The 24,184-nt window shown below is 41.4% G+C and overlaps 1 protein-coding gene across 4 annotated transcripts in view; it reads right to left on the minus strand.

Annotated features, from left to right (window-relative positions):
- The window catches only part of LOC141903833 (uncharacterized), a 37,529-nt gene that overhangs the window by 12,312 nt on the left and 1,033 nt on the right, over positions 1-24,184 (minus strand). The window contains exons 1-5 of one of the 4 annotated variants that reach the window (XM_074792171.1): positions 15,474-15,486; positions 14,909-14,969; positions 10,521-12,423; positions 4,884-4,952; positions 3,274-3,431 (exon numbers count right to left, since the gene is read on the minus strand). In XM_074792171.1, the coding sequence (XP_074648272.1) occupies positions 3,274-3,431; positions 4,884-4,952; positions 10,521-12,294 (2,001 nt within the window). In that variant the 5' untranslated portion in view covers positions 12,295-12,423; positions 14,909-14,969; positions 15,474-15,486. Of the gene's footprint in view, positions 1-3,273; positions 3,432-4,883; positions 4,953-10,520; positions 12,424-14,908; positions 14,970-15,473; positions 15,723-21,613; positions 21,696-24,184 lie in introns of those variants that run through there. The other 3 variants (XM_074792170.1, XM_074792169.1, XM_074792168.1) reach the window with 3 other exon arrangements.

A 24,184-nucleotide genomic window follows, 5' to 3' on the forward strand; every position in this document is an offset into this window, starting at 1 on the left:
TGACAATCAAAGAAATGATCAGTGACAATCAGAGAAATGCTCAGTCACAATCAAAGAAATGATCGGTGACGATCAGAGAAATGATCGGTGACAATCAGAGAAATGATCGGTGACAATCCCATGGTCACGCAGCCAGTCAAACGATGTTATGACAGTTTTATAAATTGCGACATGTAATTCTAACTGGAAACCAATTTCGACGAGAGGGAAATTGCATCCGCTCGTCGTAGAACCCGAGCAGACGTGTCGTAGAACCCGAGCAGACGACTATTCAACGTTCATAAACGGGTCGAGGGTCACTTTATAGTTTTCTTTCGTTTTTTTTCTTGCAGCGCGGGGCTGCGCGGGGAGAGGGGCAGACGGCATAGAAATCGAAATATTTCACACAACGAGACGCCGTGTTGATTTATTGTCAGAAATAACGTTAGATTATTGGTTCTCAGCGGCGTCCCTCAACGCTCATTCAATTAACCACTTCACTGACTGAAAGTCTTTACTTTCAGACGTCGTCGTCCTAGGTCTTCACCGGTCAGGTCAGATCGACGACGTATGACAGACGTATTATTGACACTCCGTGTAAAACCATCGGCGTAATTCATTACTGGAAATATTTATGCAAAAATAAAACGAACTCAGGAGATAACGATTTATCAGATATGTTTAGAATTTCGAACCAGATGTTCAAACTATCGATAACATCGAGTGAGTTCCATTTAGGATAGCAGAAAATGGTCAATTCAGCGACATAAACTACACTCGTATCCCACTCTCCCGCTGAGACGGCCACTTCTATTTGATTTATTTTTTCCCCGACTATGCCCTGACTATTCACAGCTCACATGGTGTTCCCTGACTTCATCTACTAAAAATTCAATCGATGAACACCAGTCAAATACGTAAAACATGGACAGAAACTGTTTGATTTTATGCTGCGAATTTCAACAAATTTCCCTGGATTTTCGACGTATTCGCAAATTTTTGTACATATCTTCAAAAACACGATACATATTATATGTGTCACCAGAATAACGCTGCTCGATGATGGTTGGACGTTACCATGACAACTCGATTACTACGGCAACATCTGCAGCAGCCCTAGCATCCACCCACGCGTGGTATCACGCACACACACACAGGCAGCCGGGCGCCGTACGAGGAGGCTTAGTTATTTCGTCTTTGTCGGGACTGAAATGCGAAATTGAATACTCGCGCAAAGGAAAAAAATACAGAGATAGTATGAACACAAGAGGATTGAAATTAATCGCATTGACGACAGATTCATCAAACGTATCTCGCTATACGGATTCCTAGTGTAGCCTTGTCACAATTATACGAAGAACCATCATAATAGAGTGAAAATGAATTGATGATCCAGGAGGGCTGATCCAGGGAGCTGATCCAGGGGGGCTGATCCAGGGGTAGGAGCTGATCCAGGGGGGGGGGGGCTGATCCAGGAGCTGATCCAGAGAGCTGATCCAGGGGTAGGAGCTGATCCAGGGGGGGGGGGGCTGATCCAGGGGGGCTGATCCAGGGGTAGGTGCTGATCCAGGGGGGGGGGGGGGGGCTGATCCAGGGAGCTGATCCAGGGGGGCTGATCCAGGGAGCTGATCCGGGGGGATCCAGGGAGCTGATCCGGAGGGGGAGGGGGAGGGGGGGTGATCCAGGGAGCTGATCCAGTGGAGCTGATCCAGGGGGGCTGATCCAGGGAGCTGATCCAGGGGGGCTGATCCAGGGAGCTGATCCAGGGAGCTGATCCAGGGGGGCTGATCCAGGGGTAGGAGCTGATCCAGGGGGGGGGGGGCTGATCCAGGAGCTGATCCAGAGAGCTGATCCAGGGGTAGGAGCTGATCCAGGGGGGGGGGGGCTGATCCAGGGGGGCTGATCCAGGGGTAGGTGCTGATCCAGGGGGGGGGGGGCTGATCCAGGGAGCTGATCCAGGGGGGGGCTGATCCAGGGAGCTGATCCGGGGGGATCCAGGGAGCTGATCCAGGGGAGCTGATCCAGGGGGGCTGATCCAGGGAGCTGATCCAGGGGGGCTGATCCAGGGACCTGATCCAGGGAGCTGATCCAGGGAGCTGATCCAGGGAGCTGATCCAGGGGGGCTGATCCAAGGGGGCCTAAAATCCTGGTTCTGCCCCTGCCTAACACTTATATATCAAATTATTAATACCACATCGATCATTCGCGTGATAAAACTTGTGCATTAAAAAAGCTGCTGCAACGCTTCGATAACTTTGACCGTAAACCAAACTACTCAACTTCATTACATGAATAATTTAATCGCATTCAACTTCAAACGATTCAATCGACGATTATAATAACATTTCTATCTAATTGCCTGAATGAAACATTTCAAACGCTCGTAATTTGTATTTCGTGTCGACACGTGCGCAAAGTATGTTGTCAACTGTGCTGTAACGAGGAGAGGAGAGGAGAGGAGAGGAGAGGAGAGGAGAGGAGAGGAGAGAGAGTGAGAGAGAGGAGAGAGGAGAGAGAGAGGAGAGAGAGGAGAGGGGGAGAGGGGAGAGAGGGGGAGAGAGAGCGGGGGTGTAGTATTCTGTTACTCAGCTGTACGACAGCAATTCTTAAGACGACGACGGTATTTTCTTTCAAGAACTCTCGAGCAAATTCACAAACGTTTCGAATTCTTTGAAGATTTCGCGTGAAAACAGGATAAAAACTGAAAGCGGCGTCGCACTTGCTACATTCAATCTGTCACTATCATTATACCGGATATTCAAAACCATTTCTGATTGACATCGGCGGAAACCGAATTCTTAATGTCGACTCTTATTCATTAAATTCTATTTCAATCGTGGGTATTTCTCCTATTAAATTATCAGCATCAGTTATCAGGTATTCTATTATCTCCGCTAGAAGATTCAGCAGAGATGATAGAATCAGTTATGATACAGTAATATCTCTCCTCACATTAATAGTAACTATCTCGATCTTAGGATAATAGTAAAATCTGTATGACGACATACAGCGGTATCTCTTTTGAGATTCAGCAATATCTCAGTATGACTCGAGATTCAGGAATATTTCGGTATGACTCGAGATTCAGGAATATCTCAGTACGACTCGAGATTCAGGAATATCTCAGTACGACTCGAGATTCAGGAATATCTCAGTACGACTCAAGATACAGGAATATCTCTGTATCACTTGAGATACAGGTTGTATCTCTTTAAGATATGAAAGTATCTCAGTATCTAATCGAGATACAGTATTTCCACATCTCGATATATAGGAGATAGATATCTGTCTTACCTGTAAACTGATGATGTCGGCGCTGTAATGACGGATCTCTTCGATGATGAATTTTTTCCGGTATTCCCAGGCGAGCGCCCACGACGGGCAGTATCCGTACTGCTGCCGGGTACAGTATTTATCACATAGGACATTGTAACACATCACCGTATATACAGCTACAAATAAACAAGTTTTACAGGAATACATGAGATCATTCTTTAAGAATGGCGACCATATTGGATTTTTCAATAATTGTCAAACTTGTGGGGTGTTTAACCTTTTCAGTCCGTCTACACTGCAGTGCGGTGTATAAATCTGTGGAGGACTTAGCTAGTACACCGCATAGCAGTGCATTGGTGTAATTAGTAATCACTATAGAAAGATGGCAGCAGCACCTGTCAGATATAGTGAAATATCAGTAACTAACGATACACCGTGTTGCGGTGTAAGCAGTAAGCCTGTTATTCAACATGCGCCGGGGTTGGAATTCTTAGAAATTTCCAAATAATCACCAGCACTTTCGTGTTTTAATTAGTCAGCTCTGAAAGGGTTAAATATACTGAATGTATTGCTATTAGTCTAAATTGGTTTCTATATTAAACACATTTGAAATATGAACCAATCACTTATATCCCATTCTTAGATAATAAACCAATCAGAAAATGTCAAATGTCATTTCTGGTTAACCTATATTCATTATATATCATTATTAAGTCAGATTTCATCTCGGTAAATTCTCAAAATAAAGTCCTAATATTGATACCGAAATATTAATAATGTCTGGAGGTTGAGCTATTTTTAAATGTTAATAAATGTGAAAACATTTCAGCGATTTATCTTCATCATTGTATCATATGACGATGAACATGAACACGAACCGTTCTTTTATACGGCGATAAATGTCAAAACACGACCAGTAAACCAAACTTTAGTTTTCGGTTCTTCAACAAATGAACTACAATCTCACTAAAGATCGCCATCACCAAGTAGAGCGATTTTAAAAACTTCTGATTAATTACGAAACACTTTTTGATCAACAACAAAGTTAAATGTCACAGACGAAATGGGAGATTTTTCAAGACAAAATGTTACACGTTACACGAGGAAGTGAAGTTCAACAGGGTTCATTATGGATACAACGCTGATCCAAATTCACTGCTCTATTTACTGTATGTGCTTGAGAAAGCTAAACAAGTCATGGGCAGACAACACTTTTTAAACTCCGAAATTACCGCCATCCCAATGCATTTTGAATATGTTGTTATCTGGGGTAAATAGCTAAATTTAATCAAGGCAAATCTTTGAATTTTGACCCGGTTCCTCGTTATCTTCAAGGTTTTATCGCTCAAAAACAGTTTTGAGGCCTAATTCTACCGCTAGGTGGCAAACTGGGCTTTTTTTTCGCACTGCACGACTAGACCCCCGTACTCACATTGTACCCAAGTTTTGTCAAGAATGACCAGCTATTAATGAAGCTAAGTAGCTAAGTGGTTCCACATGATCAAATTGGCCACAAGAAAAATGGCACAGGAGTTAATGAAGAGGTTTGAACGCCTTGAAAAAGACCTTGAAAAAATTTTCACGCTTTTAATGCTCGTAATGAAAGGTATATATATATATATATATACCTGCGGTTTGATTTCTATCCGGATGCTGCAGTGGAACCCACGGGCGTTGAGATGGTTGACTCGCCGTGACTGTAACAAAAATAGAGAAATAATAAAAATACAAAACATACAAAATTCATTAAATAAAATCATTGATGACGCGGCGAACGCTCCCGAAACAACCATCAAACGTGTTTTACAACGTCGACATTGAATGTTCATTTACAAAACGTAAATTTAGCCGAAAAACATCGATTTGCAAAAAGCATTCAATCCGCCAAAATAAAAAGGGCAAGATTTCTTTCTTTGTCAGCAGCGGAGGCAGTAATAATCATAAAAACAGCTACAAGAATAATATTATTTTATATGTCACAGCGGTCTCCTTCATAGCAATAATAACAATAATCATACAGCGCAGAGTTCTCTCAGATTCACAGATAATAACGCTGACTTCTGACACTATTAATTACACCGAAATTAACCCTTCGCTAACCGTGACATTTACAATAAGATGGATCAAACAGGCAGTAAAACAACAGTTATAGCTATATATACACGCGGTTCCTACGATTCCCCGAGGCACTGTCTTTTGCATAGATTTAAGACCTGTGTTAAACCATTTTTGGACTACATACTAACTTGTGAAGGAAATTCCTAGGTCACACAAGCGGCCTCCTTCAAAAGGATATCGAAATCTTATGACTATATGATAAATTTGCTTTAAAAAAGTTTCGTCTGAGGCCAAATCTGCGACTTGAATTGATAAGTATTTCAAAATTTGAGAAAAGGGCAGATTCTACAGCAGTGTGTCTGTACGTTATTGAAAGGAAAGTAACTGCGGCAAGTGATGATGTGAGGTATATATTTGTATGATAGCGGTGAATTCATTGAATATTCAAACAGTCTCCCAATGAGACTTCATAACATCATACTTGACATGCCTGTCATGATCTACTGGTTAAATTGAAAATAGACCAGGAGAGAAGAGAGAGGAGAGAGGAGAGAAGAGAGAGGAGAGTGAGGAGAGAGGAGTGAGGAGAGAGGAGAGAGAGAGGGGAGAGGAGAGAAGAGAGAGGAGTGAGAGAGGAGTGAGGAGAGGAGAGGAGAGAGAGGAGTGAGGAGAGAGGAGAGAGGAGTGAGGAGAGAGGAGAGGAGAGAGAGGAGTGAGGAGAGAGGAGAGAGGAGTGAGGAGAGAGGAGAGAAGAGAGAGGAGTGAGAGAGGAGTGAGGAGAGGAGAGGAGAGAGAGGAGTGAGGAGAGAGGAGTGAGGAGAGAGGAGAGAGGAGTGAGGAGAGAGGAGAGGAGAGAGAGGAGAGAGAGGAGTGAGGAGAGAGGAGAGAGAGGAGTGAGAAAAGAGGAGAGTGAGGAGAGAGGAGAGGAGAGAGAGAGAGAAGAGAGAGGAGTGAGGGGAGAGAGAAGAGAGAGGAGTGAGAAGAGAGAGGAGTGAGAGAGGAGTGAGGAGAGGAGAGGAGAGAGAGGAGTGAGGAGAGAGGAGTGAGAAGAGAGAGGAGTGAGAGAGGAGTGAGGAGAGGAGAGGAGAGAGAGGAGTGAGGAGAGGAGTGAGGAGAGAGAGGAGTGAGGAGAGAGGAGAGAGGAGTGAGGAGAGAGGAGAGGAGAGAGAGGAGTGAGGAGAGAGGAGTGAGGAGAGAGAGAGGAGAGAGAGGAATGAGGAGAGAGAGTGAGGAGAGAGAGGAGAGGAGAGAGAGGAGTGAGGAGTGAGAAGAGAGAGGACAGAGGAGTGAGGAGAGGAGAGAGAAGATAGAGGAGAGAGACAGAGGAGTGAGGAGAGGAGAGAGAGGAGTATACTATGAGATATGACTCGTCTCACCACCGCCACCACCACCGACACCATACAGGCAGCATGGGTGAAACTGTGAGCAAAGAGTTAAAAATCAATAGACGATTCCCAGGGTTGGTTAGATGACTGATTGAGTAGAGTGACGTGAACCCAAGGACGATACTTTGATATATTTATTGATTTCTATTGAGCGGGAGGCATCATTACTGAGACTGACTGATGAGTGTGCAAATCTCTCATACATCACTATCCTCCTTCATAGGAGCTGCCCTATGTACGGTTCTTACTATTAGAACCGCCCTGCTACACATGGTTCTTACTCCTTGACAATAGGAGCTGCCCTACATATGGTTTTTACTCCTACACTATGGGAGCTGCACTAGGTGTGGCCGACTCATACACTAAAGTAGCTTCCCAAGGTGTGGCCCTTAGGAGCTATCCTGGGTAAATTTGAACCATGCGTCAAGTCAAGGTTGAAGATTTCAAGTCAGTTTTTCCCGAAGGATTTGAAAAGCAAATATCTAATTTCAATTTTACCTCCTACAAGAAAGCCACGACAGTTCAAGGATGTATCTATTAGAGGAAGTACACGCCCACAGGACATGTATTCATTAGTTCCGCAATTCAACTTATCTCTTATTATTCATGAGTGAAGCAGTTTTTCTACATAACAGTGTTAAACTTCCTGTGTGAAGTCATGTGATTGCTTTTGTTATCTCTATCCTTAAAATGTTATATTTTATCCCCCTGTCTTTATTGTACTTAATCTTATAATGTTTAACTACGTTACGGAACAATAAAGAATTAATTGAATTGAATTGAATTGTGTACGCAGTTCTAGAAGACAACAGTAAGCACGCAAGCGCTTGTAACATCTATAGGGTGAGCCCAGTCGTTAAGGGGTGTATACAGCAGGGCCGCAGCCAGGGGACAATTTTGAAGAACTTGTCACGTTCTGCAAAGACACATTGGTGTCAAAACTTTAAACTGTACCCCTTTACTGGAGGGCTGATTGTAAAAGGCGCTTTACAATCGTCGGAAAAGGCAATATTAGGCGTACTCCTGAACTGAAATGCACCAATTATGGACAAAGGGCACTAAAGAAATTGGATGGACTTGTACAAGTCATCCTGGATCGGCACGTGTACAGGACGTAATCCAACTAATAAACACCCACAACTTCCCTGCGCCAAACATACACGCAATCACGATTGGCGTGATAATCAACACATGATATATACGAAATATACCGAGTACCAGGATTCATCGAATACCAGGATTTATCGACCCAAAAAAAAATATCGATTTCAAATGATGAATCGTAAATAGCGCGAAGCAGGTGAAATGAACGACGATCGGGTGAGTGGATATAACATAACACATTTCAACGTTTCCAACTAACACATAATTTGTGTCGCTCTTCGTGACTATAATAAATACACGCTTTTCACCGCGGTTTCATTTCATGTCCTCAAATCAATTATCAGTATTACATATAGTCATGTATTATTAAACAAGAGTTGAGTAGACTCACGTGCGCATGACGTGCGCGGAGACAAAGCCTCCGTGCGCGCGTCGTCATTGTTATATCATCCTGAGGATGTTCTCTCGTCATCGTAAAACATCTACGATCAACGCTAGGCGACACAATTAACCGATTGATCATCGTGTCACGTTGGTTTTATCATATATTACATATAACGATACCTATCGCTTAATATTTTCCAATTATGTACTTCGAATAAAAAAAAAAAATTCTGTTAACTCGACCGCCGATCACACAACTCGTTGGTTTTATCTACATATAACGATACCTATCGCTTAATATTTCATGTAAAATGCATGAATTATGTATGAAAAACTACTTCTAGTACTAACCAGGTTTTCAAACAACTATGAATTCATTTTTTCCGCAAACGCTGTTCGCAATTCCTATAAAATGCATTAATAACATAACATAGAACGTAGCGCCGAGGAAAACAAGTTTTCAAAGAACTATTTATACATCGTTTCAGTTAAACGAAAACAGCTCGATATTTCGATATCGATTTCACGATATACGACAAAACACTCCGATTCTACGAAACAATCTTCAGAAGAACTCGCGACATATTTCTTTTTCTCGGCAATTCCACAACAGTTTATTCAACTCCGACCTGATAAAACGATTGTTAGTAGAGTTACCATTCGAGTTGGACGGCCATTATTTCAATTTCTACCGATCGAGATCGAAAAGGTCGCAGCTAAATGAGCCATAATGGAACTTAAAGTAAAATGTTAACGTTAATAAATAGTAAACAGTATGGATGAACTTTGAAGTGCGATGTAGTTGACAGTTGTATGACTGCAGTGCAGTTGGCACTAGCGGTATCACGCATCAATTCTAGAGTCAACTGGCGAAACAATTGAAAATCTATAATTTCAATTTCGTCGTAATATTTGCTGTTTCACGACGACATTTTCTCGCGAGGTTTTCGACAAATATTTATTTCTAATCAGTGACTATCGAATTGCGTCGACTCTGACGTAAAATATCAGTCGACAAAATCAATGAGGATGCCTCTGAGGTTTCCACTCGTGGCAAGTGAGGATCCACCACGTTCACTAGTAGTTACTCGGTCTTCTACATTTCACTTAAATTGAATGAAGTGAACTAAAAACTAAACCAATCAGCGAGAGAAAAAATGAATTCGATGAATATATATATATATATATATATGTATATCTCACCCTCCCCCAATCAATGGACAGCAACAAATCGACCGATTCACTGAGTAAGTTCGTAGACAGGTCATTGGAAAATTCAATGTGTCTACACCCTACACCACCTTCAGTTCAAATTCCTTGCGGTCTTTCCTGAGAACAGTTTATTTTCTGAGGAATGTCATTAAAAAGGCACTAGAAATACTTCCCTAAAGAGAAGTGATTCTCGTTCTCTGATAAGACATATTGACGTCTCAGAACGTTCACGGTGCAAACAGTTTCACATCATAAAACACGAAGAAACCTGGTGCAGTTAGTGATAATAAACCCAGTTCAATCTCACTGATATATTTGGTCCATTCACATGGAAAAGTCTGTTCCAGCCGTACTAATAAATCTAGTCTAGTCGCTAAACTCGGTCCAGTCACAGATATAGACATGGTCTAGTTGAGATAAACCTACTCCAGTTGGTCACAATGAAACCAGGTCCAGTCAGTCAGAAGAGGCAAACCTGGTCCAGTCAGTCAGTAGATGTAACCCTGGTCCAGTCAGTCAAAGATAAACCTGGTCCAGTCAGTCAGAGATAAACCTGGTCCAGTTAGTCAGAGATAAACCTGGTCCAGTTAGTCCGAGGTAACCCTGGTCCAGTCAGTCAGAGATAAACCTGGTCCAGTTAGTCAGAGATAAACCTGGTCCAGTCAGTCAGAGATAAACCTGGTCCAGTTAGTCAGAGATAAACCTGGTCCAGTCAGTCAGAGATAAACCTGGTCCAGTTAGTCAGAGATAAACCTGGTCCAGTTAGTCAGAGATAAACCTGGTCCAGTTAGTCAGAGATAAACCTGGTCCAGTCAGTCAGAGATAAACCTGGTCCAGTCAGTCAGAGATAAACCTGGTCCAGTTAGTCAGAGATAAACCTGGTCCAGTCAGTCAGAGATAAACCTGGTCCAGTTAGTCAGAGATAAACCTGGTCCAGTTAGTCAGAGATAAACCTGGTCCAGTTAGTCAGAGATAAACCTGGTCCAGTCAGTCCGAGATAAACCTGGTCCAGTTAGTCAGAGATAAACCTGGTCCAGTTAGTCAGAGATAAACCTGGTCCAGTCAGTCAGAGATAAACCTGGTCCAGTCAGTCAGACGCGACTCGCTGAAATCAACACTTACATGTTTCTATCTCGTGTGCAGGAATCATACATGTTTTCGCCGATGTCAGAATATCATGATTACGGGGCACGCAGAGCGGTCGCGGTACGGCTACGACGTTCTGAGGTGACATATAAACCGGTGCGTGATGAGACGGGTGATAGAACCCGGTGTGGTATCCCGGCGAAAAGTAATAATACCCGGCAGCGGCAGCAGCAGCAGCAGCGGCGGCTGAGTTCGCGGCAGCAGCTGAAGAGTAACACCAATCAGATGATGGTTTCGAATGATAAAACACGGTCAGTTCGACATCGACTCCCGTTAAATCGATGTAGATACTGTTGTCGTTTGTTGTATCCTCGTTATTCGACCGTTTTGACGTGATTGTGAATATCTGCGACTCTCCTCCGTGTTTCTCTCCGTGTTTCTCTCCGTGTTTCTCGCCGTGTTTCTCTCCGTGTTTCTCGCCGTGTTTCTCTCCGTGTTTCTCGCCGCGCGCAGCTGAATTCCGACGTTGCTGTTGTTTACTTGTTTTACGGTTCATTTTGCGATCGATCAGACGCGATTTCGACGCCGGAACGTCCAGTTTCGCATCCGTAACCACGTTGTTACTATTACCACCGCCGGCGTCCGAAACGGTCGACGAAGTTTCCGAGGACGGAAGCTCGTCCGAGTCGACCGACGACGAACGCGACGACGAGGAAACTAACGACGAGGACGACGACGACGTTTCATCATTCGTCTTCTCTTCTTCCTCGGCGAAAAATGCTTCGTCGTCGTTGAATTCGATTAAGTCGAATTTTTTATGATTTGAAAGCGGGAACCACGGCGCGCCGGGTGTCATGGCCGCCGCCGCGAAACAGTCCGGACAGTCGAGCTGCGCGCATCGATACTGCGTCAACGAACAGCCGGTCGCGAATTTCACTAAACTGCGTAATTCTGTTTTGCGGAATCGTTGCACGGCAGCGGCGTCGGCGTACGAACTATCGGACTCGACCGGCGACGACGAATCGGCGCTCGACACGAGCGACGAAGATTCCGAATCATCGACGACGCTCTCGACCGAATCGGATTTCACGACCGTCGAACTGGTGGCGCCACCGCTGCGTAGATCGTTACAAATAAGATGGACGTTATTTGCGCATGTGACGAACACGTTGTTGTTGTTATTGTTTCTATATTGTTGATGTAACGGATGAAAGTACGATATTCTCGCGTTATTCAACATTCTCTGATGATGGTCGCAGTTCGCGTCGTTCAGATTCAGCGTCAAACCGCGTTGAAATTCTTTCCAGTGCGCTTTCTCGATCGCTGAAATCATACTGTGGAAATTCTTGCGATTGCGTCTCTGCGGCGCTCCCCCTCCGCGCCGTTGATGATGATGGTTATCGCCGTGGTATCCGCCGCGGTTTTGATGGTGTCGATTGCGCGTATTCGCCGGGCTGTCGTCCCTCGCGCCGCCGCCATCTTGTTCGGCGTCGTCTTTCCACGCGCGTGAACCTCGGCGTCGATTCATCGTAGCTTTCAACGAATCGGATAGTTTGATCACGATCGGTGAATTCGTCCGCGTTTTCGATTGTTGCCGGTTAGACGCGGTCGCCGTCGACGACGACCCGTTCTTCTTACGGTTTTTACCGTGGCGTTTATTTTTCGGCGGTGAACACTTGCGTCGTTCGATGCGACAATCCTCGCACGACGCCGACATTCCTTCGAGACGTTTCAGGAAGTTCTCTTCGCTGACCACCTCCAGATTACCGACCGATATTTCGGCGGTCGATTTCTTTTTAACGACCATCATTATATTTGGTGAAAAAAAGATCGAAAACTATTTTTGCGGATTTGATTTCTTGCTTTATAAAATGCTGTTTACTACTAATCTGCAGTCATCGTTTCACTCGTCGACGTGACACAAATTCCTTCACAAAATCTGCAAAATAACAAAAATAGAACGAATATTAAAACCAACGCATATACATTAATTCCATCAACGGTTTGCCCGAGGAATCCGGGGTGCCCGGAGATTCCCTGGTACCCAAGGAATCCGGGATGCCCGGAGATTCCCTGGCGCCCAAGGATTCCGGGGTGCCCAGAGATTCCCAGATGATCTGCCAGGATTTTCGGTTTTGGAAGCATATAACATAATATACAGAACTGATGCATGGTTCGCTATTTCCAGGGACTGAAATTCAGTGCAAAATAGTCGACTAACACCAATAACTGGAAGTTTACCCCGGGAGCCAGTTCAACAGTTCACTCTACGTAACGAACTCACTATCAAAACTCAAACCATGGACTCTAAAATGTGATTTGTTTTCGTTCCCTGAAAGTGTGGTGGGGTTTATAAGGGACACCCAAAACAAATCAAACGATATCTATCAAATAAATAACGGGTCAATTTAAAGATTCAAAAACTATTTAATTCGTTTTAGAGTCGATGATGCAAATCTACTATGGGTTCCAGTATTACGTGGAATTTGGCAGTAAATAGAGTAAGAACATCGATGAATTGGCTCCAGTGTTGTATTCACGATAATAATTACGTTTATGTTGGCAACGTTTTGATACCTCAAAATATTTTAGGCAATTATCCAGACATCGATAACTGCACCTAGCAACAGTAGACAGAGGTGGAAAACATGTCGCTAAATCGCGTTATTCCATTAAACTGCTAAAAATTTTATGATGACTCAATAATTCGCGCCCTGATTTTAACGTATAATGTAAATCCGAGTGTCAAACACGCGAGTAAAATATCAACCCGCAAAACGCATGCTTTAGAGTAGAGAGAGAGAGAGAGAGTCTAATTAAATTACTAAATCCCTGATGACATGTTGACTGAACCACACAAGCTAATTCAAGTAGAAACTGTTATTTCAATAAGATATCATTAACAACGGATTAATTTCGGGTGACAACTCTACAAACCGTAACACATTGTTGTGTAACACGTAGTAGCACGCTCAACCTGGAACTGCGCAGATCACATATATATATATAAATATAATCCTGCCACGTGTTCATACAGTAATGTATTACTAAATACAGGTGATTTATTCTATGAGATATATATTTGTATAAATAAAATCAGTCAAGTTTGACCATAAAGTTGTGGACCAAGTTATATAGTTATTGGTTAAGTTTGACCCTTAACCTAAGGACCTAATCAGTCCTGCAATTCCTGGTTAAGTTAAGGATCCTGCAATTCCTGGTTAAGTTAAGGATCTAGTCCTCGAGTTCCTTGTTAAGTTTGACTCTTAAGTTAAGCGCAGATTCCTACCATTTCTGATAATATGTAAGCCTATCTGGACTAGAGTTTCACAGTTTTATTTCAACGCAGTCGCGAAGTTCGGTAGTAAAGTCAAATTCAACAGGCTCAGATGCAGGTTATTAGCAAAGCGCCCTTCGCCGCCCATCAACCCCCCCCCCTCACCTGAGCATTTAATGTAGCTGTACCAGGCAGGTAGGCGACTTTAAATGTAATAAGGATTAGATGAATTCAATTTGGAACTTGTTGTCCAATCTAATATGAACACATATTAAAATACTGAGGGCACGGCGTTACAGGAGGCGATGGTATTCTATTTCATCGTAGTCACTAACATCAAAAATGCTAATTTCTTTTATACAGCGTTTCAAATTCTAATCACGTTCTATAACGTATGTGTAAGGAAAAGAGTATAGAAAGCACCACTGAATGATCCATACAACTCTATCAGCCGCTGTCACTAGCCCCGCAATGAATAAAATATCTCACTTTTTCCCCGGATCAAACAGATATTTTACCCCGGAGGAGCAACAGATGCTGCTGGCGCACTAACTTCACTACAAACATCGTAAACTACATTCGAAAATATACCGAGCACGAAATGAATGAATTATGAATGAATAAATGATTGTGATTGTTGTTTGTTTGGTGACAGGTTGACTGGTCTCGGTAACCATCAAACAAGATACTACTGATTACATACTATAGTAGAGTATAATACAATGTGAGTTAGGCTCAACGTATATACATATAACACAGGGAAACATAGAAACAAGAAACATGTTTCTAAAACGTTTCCCTGTATTCTGTATGTTTACGAGAAACATTGTTTCGGGAAACAATGTTTCCAAGATCGAACATGTTTGTTATTGAACGTGTTTCTGTGATCCGATGTTTCTTTGAATTTTCATAAAGATTGGTTATGACTTTATCTAATTAACTTTATCTCGTTAATGAAAAGGGCAACCTCAACGGGAAATCAGACCATCCCCTGGATCCATCCCTGTGACTATAGGTCGCTTCGAGCTTTCAATGAGGATAATTCAAACCCCTTTTAAACTGATAGTTGCTAATGAAACTCGAGTCTTATCTCTGGAGGTCGCATCGAATTCTCATTTCAACAGGTTTATAATAACAATCCCCCTACCTTCGATAATTAATACACGCCCAGATACACAGCTAGATTAGTAATCAGGAACCTGCTGATTCTGTAAATTAAAAACCACTGGATAATAATTCATATTTTGCAGCAATGTAATAATGTATCGACAGCTATCGGAGGCCTCTGAATTCAACCATCGTAAATATGTAATTCTTATCAATAAACTTAACACTCTCCGATTACAAGTGAAATGTCTAATAAAACATTCAGACTCGATAATCTCGCGACATTCAGACTCGATGATCTCGAGGTTACGAGTTGATTCCTGCAATAAACCGTACACTGAAATCATCGCATTCATAATCCTCGTATGAGCGGTTTTAACCCGGGGCCAAGTGTGGCCCGTGCTGCGTTACACCAGGGCCAAAAACATTCAAACCCAGGCCAAATTGGTCCATGACTGTTTTATGACATGGCCACCGGATTAAATAGTTTACCCGCGCCCTGTCTGGCACAGGCATATACACCGTCCTTAAAACAAGGTTCCACCGTATCCAAAAATAACGCCATGTCTGAATATATGACCTCTAATAAATGATAGCTTAGTTACCTTCATAAAAATGCACTGATAATTAATTCCCAATGGTTGTATACGGGTTCACAATGAGCCGAGATGCAGATATTCCTGATATAAGAGAGAGTAAGTCTACAGTTTGTTAGATATTACGCATACATTCCGATGACAACATTCGTTCACTCCTAAAATTCCTAGTAATGAACCCCTCACACGCTGTGGTTACTGTTTACCACCGACGCTTATAGATATTAGTAGATCGATCAATTCTTCCTCGAAGGCAGTCCAGATACTGACTGTATTTGACTATACACCGCAACAGTAAAAATACTTGGCATTCGTTTTTTTTTTCTCGAACAAGTTTTATTCAACCGATTGTTCGTTTCGTAGCAGTCACAGTTCTCTATTATTCCGCTGTTTTTCGCGCTCTGATTTATTAATACTCTGTTTTTCTAAGAATGCAGTGGACGCGGTAGAGTGGTCTTCTGTTGTTCACACGCTACAAACCCTTTTCAAATCGATGTCTCTGTTGACTATACTATTGATCTAGGAGACCGTTTTGTATAAACAACCAGTAAATAAAATCAGTATTGAGAAAAAATTATGATATTTTAGACAATGATTGACTACGAAAATATCGTATTTTTAATGATAGTCAATTCTGCTTATATAACATGACTCCGAACCCTACCCAGATACTGCGGGCTCAAACTATCACAGAAGACTTTAAACGGACTCAAATTATTTAGGCCCGATGCCCCAAACTGACCCCAACTATGAACTTGCATCGGCCGTTGTAAAACTACACTGAAATTACCTCATCGTTCTAATAATTTGTGTGTCTCTATTGCACTGAATGTCTGTTCATAGAAATATCTCATTAAAAAATGTAATACACACAAACGAAATTCACAGAAGCTATTGGTGCCACTGTGTGTACATATATGGAGACAAAGACTGCTCGACTACTAATAACAGAAAATTAGATTTTACTGTTCTACTAACACTGTCAACTTCCCTACACACTGTCAAACATCCTCATTCATACAACACGTTTTGCTCTAATTTCTATTTGTGGAATTTAATTTTCTACATGATGCCATACAACTGACAGCTCGCCTTATGTGAACTCTAAAAACCTGCGGAGATCAAACTGTCTTAACTAAAGAATTACTAGACTTTTTGACTAGTATATTATGAGTGGATACAGTCAACCCTTGATATACTCCACTCACATCAAGTTAATAAGGATTTTGGCGAGTTCTAAGTCAAAATGACGATTTTCCATTCTCAGGTACCTGGATTTTTGTGAAAGGGAGATGGGTCCTGCCACTGACCTTCGCACCCAGATGAACTGGCCCCGCAGGAAGTGACTAATGCTAACACATCAATTCAAACATTAAACCAGTCACAACTATTGTCAGGAATTTGGCCGGACTTCGGGCTCGAATCAAATCAATTCTAAAACTTCACAATCGAAATGACACATTCTTTTTTAACTCTATTGAGTTTTTATGTCGTCAAATTCGTTTCAAATCTCATTGAAATTTCCTTTGGCCAAAATGACGAAATGACTGGTAAGAGACTGATTCCCGTGAATTTAAAGACTGATTCCACCCCTCCCTACAAACAGCATAGCTCAACGACCACAATGAAAAGTATACCAAGCGCACAGCAATCAGACCCTATTTTAGACATGCCTGTCTCAAAATCAGTATAACACTTGAATAGGTCTGAATGAGATTTGTTATATTGTGATCCAATATAAAATACAGGACAACATCAGGTCACGTATATAATAGTCGAATATTGTCCATAAACCAGAACAGAATTCTGACTTAATCACATGAGCGTTACTTGCTGCTCCATTCGGAAAAAGGACAAGTGATTTGTACTTGATGTTTTATCAATGTCAACCGTTGTGTTAAACATGTGTTAACTATTTATATTAATTCAATCCATTTACAGAATAATGAATAATAGTCAAGAAATCAATATGGAAATCTTATGGAAATTCATAATCCATCATTAAGTATGATTATAATTCTAATTTTATTCTAATGTCTATTCAGCCGGGTGGTAATTATCACTCACAAATATCATGAAAGCGGAATGCAGGGAGGGTTGATAGGAGGTTCACCGAAATAGGGCGAGGTTAAAAATGTTTTATGCATCCGATCTGTGAGCAGCTTACTAACCGAAGGCACCTGCCGAGAACGCACCTACCTCCCCAGGACGAGAGCGGATATCGAAATAGTTAAATATGGAAATCGCATCCAACGTTCAGAGTAGAAAATAGAGAATTTCAGGTCTAAATCGAAACACTGAGGATCGTGTCTTAAATCGATCTAACGAAAACAACAAAATAATCTAAAATACTTTTTCTGCATTTCTCTGCGAAGCGATCCAATCTTAGCTCGATGTTGCGCTATATAAACTCCATTATTGGGTCTGACATTATGAATTTTGTTTCAACATTTCAAATTTGTAAATATAGCAGGTTTTAATCATATCATTGTCAGGGTGCAGGCTACTTTTATTTCGCTTGCTTTTCCCCCTAACGTTGTTTTCCTTGATCTGCTCCAAATCCAATCAATAAACACAGTGAAATACGTAAGATATAGACTGATACTGTTTGATTTTACGCGCAATCTCCCTGAATTATAGCCTTTTTTTTACAAAATTCCCCGATTTATGAAAAAAAATAAAATTCCCCGATTTTTCCTTGATTTCCAGTTCAGTGGCGCCACCCCGATTTTGACCCGATTTCGGGTAAAATAATTGTCCATGCAGCCTGAAGCGAGCAAACGAGATCTCAAGAAGACATCTCAGCGGTCGACCGGTTCCATATTTATAAAAATACCGGTATTTCTGTGAAAATCTGTCAACATCATCAGATACAAGGTCACAGTATGCAGCGTTTTAATAGCTGTTCAAATATTTGCTATCCGACACTATTTCTGCATTAACCGTTTACTTATCTGAAATTCAGGTCAAACTTAAGGATAAAATAGTTTGATACGCGTGAAATACCACGTAACTCCTCAATTTCAATAGAAGGCTCGCTCGTACCTGGAACGGACCATTTTAGAATCGAACACACGTCCTAAAATACGTAGCACGCCTGGTCCTGCTGGATGCAAGGCAGCAATTGAGTAAAGTTTCAATTCAAGCACGAAAAGGTAGCCTGTAGTTAAATTCAGAAAAGATTCTGGGTGATCGAAATCAGTCCATCAATCCATAGCGCGGACTTTGCCTAATTAAACAGCACGTTCACATGTAAACCAATCAATGCTTTAACAAAGTCATTTCCACAACCAGTTGCAATTCACACGCAATCATTTGACTCGTACTCAAATTTGGCTCTGGTCTGGTCCAATGTGTTTGGTCGGGGCCAAACAGGCACGGGCCCATTTGGCAAGCGTGTGAACAGTTACCCTGGACCAAATTCGGCACGGGCCGAAAAAGGCATCGCGAGATCACGGCTGTTGTTAATCAGGATATGGTAAAACAAATGTTCTATTCAATAAAGAGGATCGTCATTTCTCTGCGTACGAACGATATACAAAGGTTTATACAACCGACGAATTAAAGTCATCATAAAGTGACTTCTAAACAGTTATCAAACTGAATACCGCCGCGCTCTGCTGCCGTGTCGCGTTGTCGCAGCAGTTCTATTGTAACGATCTATTGTTCTATTATAACGGTTAAGCCGATTAGACCCGACTGAGCGACATTTAACAATCGTCAAAATCCAAACAAAGACGGCAGCGTTACACGGCACAGCTCCGCTAGACGGCGCTGTCGTATACGTATCTATACGATTGGTCCACGTGTGTTTGTACAGACGACCAGCTGGTACTTGACGACGACAAACGAACGGCAAAAAATAATCGATGATATTTTACTACGATGCAGTATCACTCACTGAGAGACCGACATACGCGCATTGTGTGAAAAATATGACTCAATAATTTGTCCAGGGACGAGATATAGATAATAAAAAACCTGTACGTAATAATAAATCTCTAAGTGTTAACACGGGGTCTGATCTGATCTGAGGGCTAGTCACAGCGTTAACACGGGGTCTGATCTGATCTGAGGGCTAGTCACAGCGTTAACACGGTGTCTGATCTGATCTGAGGGCTAGTCACAGCGTTAACACGGGGTCTGATCTGATCTGAGGGCTAGTCACAGCGTTAACACGGGTCTGATCTTATCTGAGGGCTAGTCACAGCGTTAACACGAGGTCTGATCTGATCTGAGGGCTAGTTACAGCATTAACACGGGGTCTGATCTGATCTGAGGGCTAGTTACAGCGTTAACACGGGGTCTGATCTGATCTGAGGGCTAGTTACAGCGTTAACACGGGGTCTGATCTGATCTGAGGGCTAGTCACAGCGTTAACACGGGGTCTGATCTGATCTGAGGGCTAGTTACAGCGTTAACACGGGGTCTGATCTGATCTGAGGGCTAGTCACAGCGTTAACACGGGGTCTGATCTGATCTGAGCCCCCCGATATTTGGTATCTGGTGCTTCTTAATCCTGCAACATCTCCCTTCTGTCTCTCAGCATTCGAATGGCAGCTATAGGTATTTTTGTGCAAGTGATCACTGGTATCAGTGGAGAGTTCTATCATTGAAAACATGCAGTACAATTTCATAATTCTATCCCGAGACTTTCAAGGGTTCTAAGCAATCTCCACGAATTCACACTCTACTAATATGAATTTCAGCACACCTGTTTATATTTATAAACCTTACTTTAAAATTTTTTCAAACCTGATGAAATCGCGTTTTCGATAACTACCATCATCCCACCGCCCTGAGTCTGATGAAACTATTTCACCAGACAGATGAACATTTTTCTCAGCACGCGTCAGATCATTTTCATATATTAACCAACCGGGGGTGTCTCTTACAGACGCTGATGATTTATATATTGTATAAAAGGTGTAACAGATTGTGTTACGGGATACACATAGAAGACATGTGCGATAGAAAACTTATACATTCTTGAGATATATACATATAACCGGGCCATACCTTTCCCTATTTATATCCAAGCTGTTTCCCATGTAACTGACAAGTGTAATCGGCCACAAGAAAGATAGGCGTTTGTTTTTATGGAGTGAAATTTTTAAGACGAGAAAACTCCGTGACATATTTGAACCATGGTCAGAATAAGCCGTAAATAAAACACTAGGAGCATGTTACTGAATGCAGCTCTAATCTAATAGTCAGTCGGTTCAACTAGAAATTTTAATGAAATTCTTCTTTTTTAACCGATTACTTTTTCTATATAAACATCCAGAATTCGGCAAAATTTGCTTCAATTCATGCAAGGTGCTGTAGCTGAAACAAGACAAAATGTATACTAAACCAATGTCATGCCCAAGGAAACTTTATGTTTCTACGGTTGGTTTGTTGGTTGGTTTTAACGGTTGTTTTTTGGTTCTATAAAGCACATTTCAAGCTAAAATAAGAAATATTGACAATTTCTTGAAAATGTCGATTCTTCATGATTTACCATACAAGGTTTAGATACACAAAACCAGATCAAAAGACAATAGAATGACAGACTATTGTATTATGTGTAATACATGTCATAGCCTGACATTCGGATCATACTCAACGCAAGGCAGTGTGTTATAATAGTGCAATAAAGCTATAGTTCTAACGGACAATGACAGTAAAATAATCTATACAAAAAGATATGATCAGAAATCTTGTCATTTCAGTAATAACAGATGGTGTTTAATGTCATTGGAGTAAAAAATATACCACAATAGTATCAAAGCATAACTGATGAATTCACGCATTCGCCATACCCCACCCTTACCCCCCCCTCAAAACCATGTTTCTTGATCCTCGTGACCGCACACAGGCGAATGCTTGGAAACATGTTTCTGTCTCCTGTTTCCCCGCGCTGTTGGGCTTGAAACCATACGACACGGGGAAACATGAAAAAACAGAAATCCCACAAGGCTTTCATACCAGATTCAATACATCCCTGACGCGAGTGGATAAATGAGAAAATTGACTCCATTTTCATTTTTTTAGAGATAACCAGAATGATCAAATTGACTTTGACATGGTCGTGTTGATGAGACGACGACGCCGATGATGATGATGATGATATTAATAATGTGCGATAATGAATTTAAAATACTGACAGTGACTATTGGGTTGTCCATGGAGACATCAATATATCGAGCCCAACAGACGCTGTAGCTGGTGTTAAAACCGATACCACACAGTTACCTAGATAGATAGAACGGTGGTGTTATACATGCCTTTATATTTACACTAAATATTCTGTAAGTCGCAAAAAATACCAACGCGCATGTGACACGTATGAAAACAAATCATCAGTTTGCAGGTGTCGTTATAGAGGGGGGAGAGGGAAGGGAGAGAGGGGGGATCGGGGAGTGAAAAGTGTCATCTACGGAGCGCTGATACCGCTCTACTTATCATTGTCGACAATCTCAAATGGAAGAGAAATGCATGACCTTCACCCATTACTGAACCTATGTATATGGTTATGATATTATTTTCTCAGTATTTCTACAGGTCTATTCTATGAAATCAGCTACGGATCAATCATTCCTGGATATAAGCAGAAAGGGGAAAATTTCATATTTTGAGGTAGTTTATGCATCGTTCAAATCCCAATTACTGTAGAATTTTTTTTCCCTGACAAGTCAGTTGTTTTCCCTGAATTGATCTGCTAAGAATCCAATCGATTAACACAGTCAAATACATACAACATAGACAGAAACTGATTATACTCGCGATCTTGCTATTTCAATAAATTTCCCTGACTATTCCCTGACTTAACTAACCACATTATGATAGGGTTGTCCTATGCAAGTATGGACCACCTAGCGGGATAGCTGATAGCAGTAGGGGAGGGGCCCGCCTACTCGTATCTCCCGATGATGCCGAAAATATAAAGTTTGCCCAATTGCGAATGAGCCAAAAATATCGAGAAACAAATCTATTTTTAATTCTGAAAATTACGCAGCACGGGGAATTGCAGCTTGACCCGTTTCCGAAAAAGAATTATCACAGTTCTCGTTGTCGGGTTGTTGGGTATTTATACGAACGAGGTGACCCAATCAACCAATAGTTTATACACACGGCGTGCGCCCCGTATCAAATTCACCCGTCAAATTATGATGAATTATTTCTATTATTTACGGATACGAATTTATGCCTAAGTCGAGCGTTCAGTCAAGTCTGTGTCTAAATGAATAACTTCTACGTAGATTATAACGCAGTACTTACAAAATAGATCACTTAGATCTTTTCATTTATAGTTCCAAGAACTCTAAACATTTGAAGCAATTAGATTCATTTCCCGCCAATTAAAATGAATGATTTTGGTTAGCAAAAATATCAGGATTCGGCATTTATGCGTCGAGGTCGTGTGCTCACGACCAACACGTGCTCAACGCGAAAGCCGTCCATTGGACGGGTATTCAGCTAGTATAAGATAAAATTCTAAATTCAAAATCTAATCCGAGTACAAAAAGACCTCTAGACCAACCACCAGCATTATAGATTTGTAAAAATAGACTTGTGTTTTCCGTACCGGGGCTGCATGCATCCATAAGTCTTTAGTTGTACTTTGTAGATGCCAAAATGAAGGGAGTTTAAGATCTAAAAACCCCCAACATAAAACATTTAAAACTAAGCTTAATTTTTGGTGAAATAAAGCTTAATTAGTGTGTGTTTAATCGGCTTCACTGGAACCAAGTTCAAAGCAACGATCGGACATTGACTTTGAACTCGGGTAACTTGCTGGTCGATATAATAACAATAGGGTTGACCACCCCTTTAAAACTTCTGGTGCAGAATACGTAGCTTCACTAATAAAGTACACATTATAATGGAATAAGAGAACTAACTCGAAAGTTTATTGACACCGCGAAAAATAATATATAATATCGATAATTGAATTGATCGGCAACAAGCTTTAACCAGATATATCGATGACCTAACGCGAATCCTCTTAAAAATAATTATCAAAATTTAGCAAAAATAAAATAACAGTTATGAATCACAAAATCAACGTAAAAAATGTAATTGTAATATATTGATGACATTGACTCACACAGAATTCCTTATATAACGCGGGTGTCAATGTATATAAACATTATTGTAACGTTTTTTTACAGCGACTTCCAAATCCTCAACCGAGGTCTATATTAGTGAATGATTTATAATCGATTTGTGGCTTTTGGCCAAACTGTAATCAACATTATTATATATTCATGTGATACATAAAAACGCTACTAAATGCCAGGCGAGCAGGCCGACAGGCGGACAGGCAGGCAGGCGGACGAACGGCGTTTGTTTATTTACGACATGTGGAATTTGTATGACATTTTTTCACAGCGCTCGCATTTCGATGGAAAAACTATAAAATATCGCAAAACGTTGTCAACATCCGCGTAAAAAAAGTAAATAATTTAAGCAAATTACACATATTTGCTTAAGTTGCTCAAAGGTTGGTTAAAGATAAACAGCGGATTAATACCTAAGTAACAATGAACTTCTAATTGTCACTATGTCAACTATCCACCGGTCAACTCTAACCAACTTATGACCAACTGCAACCCCAGAATGACAATCTTAAACCTTATATCAATACATACAATAAAACATCGCCTTAACTCAGACTTTTGACCAGCTCGGACAAAAATTGAATATTTCTTCAAATTTGTTATTTCTCTGCCAGT

Source organism: Tubulanus polymorphus, chromosome 4 (genome assembly GCF_964204645.1).
Source record: "Tubulanus polymorphus chromosome 4, tnTubPoly1.2, whole genome shotgun sequence".
NCBI lineage: Eukaryota > Metazoa > Nemertea > Palaeonemertea > Tubulaniformes > Tubulanidae > Tubulanus > Tubulanus polymorphus.